Here is a 10,323-nt window from a genome sequence, read left to right as displayed (position 1 = left end):
GGGTTTGATATCAGAGCTGAAGTCAGAGCAGAACAATCTTTCTCTGTGACTCCACAATCACTCAAACTGTAGAGAGATGAAAATCATACTTGGTAAACACTATGAACTGAAAACAAAAAGCAATAGAAAATTTAGAAAAAGTAGACAATTTGTAGATGGAGTAAAGAAAACACTGCACTTGGTCACCAATGGATGGCATTGTCTCAAAATTACTCAGGAACCTTGAGGTAATGGTGTCACAGATTACAATTGGAGAGAGTTAAGTGTGAATAAAAGACAAATGGGACATGGACTCAGGATAACAAACTCTCAGTGTGCAAAAGAACAAGATTCTGAACAGACACGACATATACACAACATAAAATTAAACCAACTAACTCCTCGCTTTGCTCTAAATGTAAGACCGCATTCTTGGGCTAGAATTCTTGGCCTCCCTTGCAGGTGAATAACCAATAAACATGCTATATGAATATTAAATTTTTTGTCCGTTGTTGCCAGGAAAACTACTTTATAAATCATTTGTAACATTAAACTTGTTTGTTTTAAATGAATCCTCATGTTGAAGACATTGGGTGTCAGGTGCTTTAACACAAGTTTGAGTCAGCTTGTATTGTTTCCCAATCACATCTCCCCGTCATTATTCACATCAATAAAATAGATTTAAAAAAATCAGAAAAACAATCAAATCAAGTATGCTGCCATATTGCTCCTATTACTGATACAATAAATGTTTGTATGTTTCTTAGATTTATGAGCTTTTTATTTTCTTTTGTTTTAACAGTAAAGTGATAGTTTTCACTGATACTTACTGAACTTTAATCACGGGCAGCAGCTTCTGAAGAACCTTCAGTTTTTCAGCTTTATTGTTTTCTCCAACAAATGTATTAATATCAAACTTCTCCAGACTCTTCTCTGATGTCAACAACACAAAAACTACAGCTGACCACTGAGATGAAGAGAGTCTGGCTTCACTTATTGTTCCAGATTTCAGATACTGTTGTATTTCCTCGACTAGTGACTGGTCGCCCAGTTCATTCAGACAGTGGAACAGATTGATGGATTTCTCTGGAGAGTCAATGGTCCTGATCTTCTCCTTGATGTACTCAACTGTTTTCTCATTGCTGTCAGACTTTATTCTTCTTCTCAGTGTCATTAGTCCCTGAAGGAGAATCTGATGAGACTCCACTGACAACCCCAGAAGGAAGCGCAGGAAAAGGTCCAGATGCCCATTTTTACTCTGTAGAGCCTCATTCACGGCTCTCTCATGGAGCTCAGAAAATGAAACATGTTTAAACTTAACTTGAAACCAGTCCTTTAATACAAACAACAAATCTGGTTCAGAGACTGGGTCAAATACATTCCTGTTGTTGTTTGTGAAGCAGAGGTGCACATATAAAGCTGCTAGATGTTCCTGAACACTCAGATGAACAAAGCAGAAGACTTTCGCCTGATACAGGCCTGACTCCTCTCTGAAGATCTGAGTGCACAATCCTGAGTACACTGATGCTTCTGTCACATCAATGTCACACTCTCTCAGGTCTTTCTCATAGAAGATCACATTGCCTTTCACAAGCTGCTGAAAAGCCACTTTTCCCAGTTTGAGGATCATGTCTTCATCTGTCAGGTTCTTCTCATTCGTTCATCTTCCTTCATCAAATTGATCTCTCTGAAAGGTAGTGGAAATATGAGCTGGATGTCCTGATTCACTTTGCCTTCAGCCCAGTCTAGGATGAACTTCTGCACAGAGACTGTTTTTCCAATGCCAGCGACTCCCTTTGTCAGCACAGTTGTGATGGGTTTGTTTTGTCCAGGTAAAGGTTTAAAGATGTCATTGCATTTGATGGGTTTGTCCTCTGTTGCTGCTCTCCTGGATTGTGTCTCAATCTGTCTCACCTCATGTTCATTACAGATCTCTCCACTGTCACCCTCTGTGATGTAGAGCTCTGTGTAGATCTCATTCAGGAGTGTTGGGTTTCCCTGCTTTGCTGTTCCCTCATTCAGACGCTTAAACTTCTCCATCAGTTTTGATCTAAATGTGTTCAGGACTTCATGGCTGTAAAATTAAAATAACATGGTATTACATAAGTTAAATATATAGAGTAAAATGTGGTATTTGTTTACCTGTTTGTTTACTTTACCTGACACTAGCATCCCTGCTTTCATTAAAGGGGTGGTTTACTGCTTTTTTTCTTTGCATGATTGTGTTTGTGGGGTGCAATATAACATGTCTTCGGGGTTTTTTGGTTTTTTTAAGTCTTATTTTTCATAAATTTCACCTTTATTGTAAGCTGCTTTCTCCTCTGTCATTTGAACGACTGGTTGACTTCCTGATTCTATGAAACCACTCCCTCGGAAACAGGCAATGGGCTCAGATTGGTTAGTTGGGCCGGTGTGTTGTAATTGGCTAAACTGCGTAGTGCATGTTGTCCGGAAACTTCACGCCCATTACCTTTACGGGCGAAAGTTGCATGTGCTCCGGTCAAATGTAAATAATGGTGTCAATACTGCCGTATCAGTTTGAGCCAGATCAGACCCAGAAAGCGGCAATGAAGAGAGTCAAGCAACCTCCGCAAACACGGCTCTTACAAAACGTTTCTGAATGGTAAATTTTTTTATTATTATTATTATTCTATTCTAATCTACTATTATTATATATGAATTCCGATATGCTGTTACTTGAAAATGCTACTGCTGCTTGTTAGCTTTTGAGATACGGGTTTCTCCTGATTAAACATTTAATATAACTGAATAAATGACTGAGTAATACAGTTTTTTAAAGTTATTGTTTTAACTTCAGCAGCTGAAGTTTGCTGTTGCGATTAGGCTATATAATTTTTTGTAACTTTATACACGTTTGTCTTATACACACAAAATAGCATCGAACTAACTGGCTATAAACAAACAGCGTTGGCATTGGTTTACGTTCCTGATCAAATCGATCGTCATAAAATATACATGGAAAATACATTTACAAAATTAGTACATAATTACAAATTCAGGTTCAAAATGTTTGTACGCGTTTGTACGTGTAAGTGGCTATAAAGCCAGCGCTGGCATTTGTTTACGTCCTTGATAAAACTAAAACATTACGTCTGAAATTATACATGCAAATACATTTAAAATGATTAAGTCTTACTTACAGGTTGTGGCCCAACAACTGTTGTCTCTGGTTGTAAAGTTGGAACTGCTTCATGTTTTAGTAAGAGTTTCTTGTTGAATCCGGCATTGAATTCGTGGAGATTCTGGAAGCTGTCTTCCGTAAAATGCGCAGCACAGAGAGCTATTACGATTGACATTTTCAGGAACATAATCAAACATAAATTTTAGCCATTGTTGACGAACTACAGCGTCCATATGAAGCCCGAACACAGAAGACCTGGCAGCTGGGTGAAAATAACACACTTTCGACGGCATGGCTACAGCTCTCCACTATAACTCTTCCTCTTCGACAAAGCCGCAGAAATATGGCCATGCCCCCTTTTTTGCATGGGTTAGCTACGTATAAAACCCGGGAAGTATCTCGTTGTAGTCCCATTCGAGTCGTTTTTGTAGGCATTAAACTTCCTGATTTTTAAAAGACGATATCTCTGCTTACGTTGAACTTTCAGCGCAGCAACTTTGCAGATAATGTTCATGCACCAACAGCAACATTACACACTATTTAAAATGAAAAAAGTGAAATCACAATCAACCACCCCTTTAAAGTCCTGTAGTTGATTCATAGGCTGGTCATTCTTCTTACAGGCGGGTTTTGTTACTGTTGAAGAGAATCAAGAATCAGACATATTGGTGGATTTGTTTTATATTACCTTAATAATTCACTGTCAACCTCCTAAAACAGATAATAAGTAAATGCACTTATTAATAAATCAACTGCTCAAGGCCACAACTGTAATGATACTAAAAACAAAAACTATTAAAAAAAAACGTTTGTCAAGACAAACTTTGTGTTAGCTTGAGAAAGCTTTTTATATATTGTAAATATTATATTAAAATAATATATTATTGATTGATTGCTTATAATTTAACATCATGTCAGTTGTCAGAGCTATTTTAATGGTGAGAATAAAAGTAGCAAAATATAAAAAGAGAAATAAACTAAAAACTAAATTTACAAATGTTTTTAAACTAATTCAGCCTCACTTAATAAAAAAAAAATCTATTAATACGAATCAACAGAATAAAAACAGAGTCCTAGAGGAGTTAAAACCATCGCATTCCTTTAAAATCTGCTTTAAAGATAGTGGACTCTGTCATAAGAGGCATAAAGGAGGATCTTCAACTGATAACAAAACCTTGTGCCTATTTTGCAATATGTGCAGATGATATGGTCCCAGTGATTATCAGAGTAGAAACAATGTTTTCTATCAACAACAGGATTAATTTCATAAAGTTTAAAGGTCATATGATGCGATTTCTTGTTTTCCTTTTTCTTTAGTGTGTTATGTAGCTGTTAGTGCAAGTATAAGATCTGCAGAGTTACAAAGCTCAAAGTGTAAAACCTTAAGAGATATTCTTTATAAAAGTTATAAAGGCTCAGCCACGCCTTCCTAAAACTCTTCTTTCAAACTCGCCCCAACAAATCTAGGTCAGAGAGTGGGGGCAGAGTTTCATAAATAAATGTATACGCAAAGAAAGAAGGCGTAACTTTTGTTCTCGCTGTATTATTGTTGCCGCCAGCACCGCCATGTCGTGGAGACACTGTGTTTTTCGCTGCGAAAGCCAAACTAATAGAGTTTGGCCTTCCAAAAGAGGACACAATTAGAAAACAATGCTTAAACTTTATTTACAACTGTTCCAGAACAGTACAACTAAAATATTCGACTGTGTGATGCGCAATTTTCAGAGGACTGTTTCCAGACCCTGTGAGAGTACAAGGCAGGCCGTGCACAAAGCTGATTCTAAAAAGTGGGGCAATTCCATATTTGCTTGTACATTCTGGCGCTTCTGACTAACACACAGCCTGTAAGTATGTTTTTTTTATATTTTAAGAATTTGCTACTGACTATTCAAAAATCTCTTTCATTCAAATATTTAAATGTCTTTAAGAAATGTTATAGCCTACCTGAGATCAGTCTGTGTATCGTCATTCTTAAAATCTATTAGATGACCCATAGACCCGTCACTCCTCAAAGACACACAGCTGGGCGCTGGTTCTGATCTCTCCTGCTGAACTGAACTATAACAGAACAGATTTAATTCGTTTTTTATGATAATCATCATATGCAAGATCTTCATACTGTTTGGATGAAAAGCACTTGAGGAGGGTTTAGACATTGTTTTCAAGAAATTCATTTAAAACAGACATCTCTTTTATTATGGGCCTATAAAAGGTTATTTCATTTGGAAATATGTTCAGATGATATGGTCCCATGAATTGTCTGAGTAGAAACAATGTCGTAACTTTTGTTCTCGCTGTATTATTGTTGCCGCCAGCGCCGCCATGCAAAGATGATCGCTCATCTTGGACATCTGCATTTTCCGGATCAGAATCGGGCTCGAATTGATAAGGTAGTTCTGACATGATCACATGCCTTTATTGCTTCTGGAGCTGATGTTCCAAATATGGTAAGGGGCGAGACATTTCCGTCACACGCTTGAAGGGGTGGTTGATTATGATTTCACTTTTTTAACTTTAGTTAGTGTGTAATGTTGAAGACGAAGTCCTTAAAAAATGCTAATCAATGAATAGAAGATAACACATAAGCTACCTAAATTCATCAACTAACCATTCAGAAATGTACTGTTGCATTCTACATGTTGTCACTTCTTGAGTCTCTCCATTATTGTCTGACTCTGGTTTGAACATAAACATTGACATTTTCAGTGCATGTCTGTGTGAGGTAAAAGGATAAAATATCTGTGGGGTATTTTGAGCTAAAACTTCACACACACACACTGGGGACATCAAAGATTTATTTTACATCTTGTGAAAAGAGCATTATACCACCCCTTTAAGGTTATCGGGCCAATCACAATGTACTGGCTAGCTGGCCAATCAGAGCACGCCGCGCTTTTCAGAACGATGAGCTTTGTAAAAATCAATGCATTTCAGAAAGGCGGGGCATAGAGAAGCAACAATAATGTACAGTATGTGTAGAATAATGAGTATGTTTGTTTTTTAAGCTAAAACCGCATAAACACATTGCATTAAACCAAATACACAAAATAATGTTCTTTTTAGAACCGTCATATGACCCCTTTAATTGTATTACATTGATACCATCTGTTGGCCATTTTTGGAGGAGTCATTTTGGAGGAGGTTATAATGGGTTTGAGGTCAGAATATAGAATAGGGTATTTTTTTGAGCTCTGAATATACATGTAAGGCCACAGCAGCACTGCTGCACATTACCTGCAATTCCACAACGCCCAGGTACCAACAAAAAGGACTGCAGTCCATTTAAAATGACCACAAAAGCTGGGTGTTTCAAATAATATAAGCATCTCTTTCAATAAAATGCTATTTATCTGATTCCAAGCCATGAAATTGGAACACTCATAGATATGTCTCTCTTGCATCAGGTGAAGACAATGTCTATTATGAATATCATAAATACAAAATACAAAACACCATAATATTAAAATGTTAATCATGTCTTTAAGAAATGTTGTAGCCTACCTGAGATCAGCCTGTGTATTGTCATTCTTAAAATCTATTAGATGACCCATAGACCCGTCACTCCTCAAAGACACACAGCTGGGCGCTGGTTCTGATCTCTCCTGCTGAACTGAACTATAACAGAACAGATTTAATTAGTTTTTGATGATAATCATAATATGTAAGATTTTCATTCTGTTTGGATGAAAAGCACTTGAGGAGGGTTTAGACATTGTTTTCAAGAAATTCATTTAAAACAGACATCTCTTTTATTATGGGTCTATAAAGGGTTATTTAATGTATTCATTTAAAGTACCTGCAAACTGGAGAAAAATCTTCATCTCTGGATGTTTGTCTGTCATCCATGATGAAGCTGAACAGTTGAAACAGTCTGATCTCCACTGACACTGGATGTAAATGACGAACAAACACTAAACTAAAGTAATTAAACTTAATTAAACATCTTTATCATTGATCTGATCATGAGAGTTGGTGGTAAATAGATAATGACATCGATGCGTTCACTCAAAAAGGTAATTTGAAAAATCATCACATAGCCTAACTTACAGCACGATACACAAAAGAAACCCCGTTCCTTTACTACAGGATGAAAAATGTCAAACACGTCCTTTCAGAAAAAAAGTATTAATGTGGACGTCACCTGTAAAGGGCCTCAAGACATAAAAAGTCCCCTTGATCCAAATTTAGTCTAACGTTAGATATCCAACCGATTCACAAACTCCTCCATCTTTTCCATCAAGTAGCTAGTACACACATTCCTGTCTACGGTTTTATAAAAGTTTCTGTGAAATACTTACTACTATTTTGTATCGGAACTTAGGAATCGACTGTCTGATTACATGGCGAAACATCAGCTTCCCTTTCAAGGGAACTCGAGCTGCGTCGAGACGCGGTGGGAACGCCCTGCGTGATTGCGTCGTGAAGCACGTGTATAACCAGTCCAATGGAAAGACGAGACGTAATAGGCGGGTGAGATGGTGCTCGATGCAGAGCCAAATGGGAGGAGCTAGAGCTCGAGCTCACCCTTGCTGGATCTAGTGCGAGTTCAACCGTGATGGAGGAAGGACAAGTTTGTTTTGATGCGCAAGATTCTGGCATACATCATATTGTATTTTTCTCTAATATTTGTCGTGATTATGATTAAATATTTATAGTTTCTGTGACAAACGCGTAAACACCCAATAAGAACATTGCTCACACTCTGTGTGTGTGTGTGTGTGTGTGTGTGTGTGTGTGTGTGTGTGTGTGTGTGTGTGTGTGTGTGTGTGTGTGTGTGTTTCTAAAAACGGTTGAAACGTATCTATGTAGCCTATTATTATTTTATCTTTATAACGGTTTCGTTGTTTTCCTCACTTTTAAAGCTGCTTTGGACAAAAGCGTCTGCTATGATTATGTAAATTACTAGACTTAAAAGGCAATGTGAAAGCTTAGATAGTGCACCCCTATTTATTTTTTGTCCACCGCATTTACGTGTGTGTTATTTGTGAATTAATCTAAATCATCTGATTAATTTATGAAATAAAAAATAATAAGACTAGGTACCTAATCTGCCCTTTTTGTAGAAGTAAAAGCATACTCCAACAGGCCAGTTGTAATTATTATTATTTTTAATTATATGTAGTTATTTATAAGTTATTAATTATATGTAGTTATTTTTAAATTAATTAAACTAAAGAAATAAGAAATGAAAATTTCTCAAATAAAAATGTATATTTACTGTACCAAACACCACTTTTAATACACAATAGTCGCCATACTTTATTAAACAACACTTTATTGGAGGACAAAGCATAAAGTTGATAAAGTAGCAGCATAAAGAAAAATGAGATTCAAGATAAATAAAAATGTGTCTTCAAAAATACGTTACCATCATATGAATCCATTCACAGCTGCTGAAGCCACAACACGAGTGCCAGAGAATCATATTCAGTCACCTACAGAAAACAGATTTGATATTGTGTTGGAAAATAATGATTCATTATCACAGCTAAACTGGTTTCTTGCTCTTCCCTGTACGTCTCTATCATGTTCGTGTTCTTCTTCCTCGTCTAAACAGTTTGTTCAGTTGAAGAACAGAAGATGTGATCACTGATGTGGTGTAGCTTTTTCTCAACCAGAGGAAGAAGTCTCAACATCCCATTGTCAGGCGTTCTCCAGTGCTGGTCTGAAAGTAAAACAAAAAACACAAACCATTCAAATAAAGTTGTTTAATGGACAGTCGGGTCAGCTTATGTTCTGCGTTATTTAAAGCAGTGATGGTTTACTCTGGCCCTCAGCGTCCACTGTCCTGCAGATTTAGCTCCAACCTCAAACCCTCCTGCCTATTGTCTAGAAGTAAACCTGAAGACTTTGGTTCAAATTTTCAGATGTGCTCGATTAGGGTTGGAGGTTAACTCTTAATTAACCTCAAAAAGTAGAATGCAAAGGGCCAGAGTTGCCTGTTCCTTACATAAATTTACAAAGCAGCAGTCAGTACATTATATAATATACACATTGAAGTATTATATATATATATATATATATATATATATATATATATATATATATATATATATATATATATATATATATATATATATATATATATATATATATATATATATATATAATATTGCAGCACATAATATAAGCGAAGTACTGAACAAAAACAGTTATATCAACAGCAACCTATTTTAAAAGATTTTTAAGAAAGGCATGGTCTCTTTTGAGCCTTTGCCAGTGATGCTTGATTTCTTTCCAGACAACATACTCTTCTGTGAATTGTTTCAAGAGCTTCACTTGGTCAAAAACCAAGTGATAACCAGTACAATGTAAAATTGTCAACATCACAGTAAATTGACCGGTGTTGATTTTCCAGTGTTACAATAAAGTATTAAAATAAAGTGTTGAATCAACACTAAACAGATTGGGTTTAACACCAGAAGTGTCCATTTTAAATAAGAGTTGGTGTCATTTTGCGTTGTTGCAAACATAACTCTCTTTTAGAGTTAACCAAGCCACACCTCCGTTTACGTGCAACCGTCGTTTTGACTGAACCAGAGTCCAGACCACATGCGAACGCCATTTTACTTGTGGAAGAGTCAAGCGTGGGGTAAGTCTAATACTTTAACTTGATAGTAATACAGATAAATCAGACTGTAAATTGATTTCAATGTATACAGTTTATTAGTTTAATCTATTATTCGATCACAAATCACTGTAATAATGAATAATTAACATTAGACAGCCAACGAGCTCTGACGTCTGATTTTTGTATTTTGATTTTTGCCAATGTCATGCCACTTTATAAATGATGTAAAGGTAGTAAAGCCTCGATTAAGCTTAGTTTTCTCTATCATCACGTCTCACGCACTGTAATTGTTTTTATGCACGTTCACAGGCATTTTCTTTCTGAGCACACTCGACAAAGCCTAAAGTTTTGCGCGCGCGAAGCACAGGCCATTTTACAAGGTGAACTGTTGAATTTCTAGAGTGTTCTACCAGTAACGTTAAATTGGCCTATCAGGAAGATCACTGGACTAAAACTAATTGTTATGATTTTAATTTGAATATTCTTTCGTTGACCGTGGTTCTGTGATAGTCGTGGTTCTGAACTGTGATAACGTTAAGTTTATCATGTTGTGAAATGATTGATCTGCGTGGTATTATTTTCTGCCAAATATGGGTGTCAAACGCAATTAATTAAACATTTTGTAGTGAAT

General features: G+C 36.4%; 1 protein-coding gene across 1 annotated transcript; it reads right to left on the bottom strand.

Annotated features, from left to right (window-relative positions):
- Nucleotides 1-4,653: 4,653 nt before the first annotated feature.
- Nucleotides 4,654-9,075, bottom strand: LOC309510265 (uncharacterized protein). Its single transcript, XM_082191278.1, has 4 exons — nt 8,490-9,075; nt 6,918-7,008; nt 6,623-6,736; nt 4,654-5,179 (listed from the first exon to the last, which is right to left on the bottom strand). The coding sequence occupies exons 1-4, from the start codon at nt 8,503-8,505 to the stop codon at nt 5,062-5,064; spliced, it is 339 nt and encodes a 112-aa protein (XP_082047404.1). The 5' UTR covers nt 8,506-9,075; the 3' UTR covers nt 4,654-5,061.
- Nucleotides 9,076-10,323: the final 1,248 nt, after the last annotated feature.

Source organism: Leuciscus leuciscus, assembly GCF_965113295.1.
Source record: "Leuciscus leuciscus genome assembly, contig: SUPER_11_unloc_7, whole genome shotgun sequence".
NCBI classification, from domain to species: domain Eukaryota; kingdom Metazoa; phylum Chordata; class Actinopteri; order Cypriniformes; family Leuciscidae; genus Leuciscus; species Leuciscus leuciscus.
Note: the sequence above shows the minus strand (reverse complement) of the source record. Positions and strands in the feature narration are given on the sequence as shown.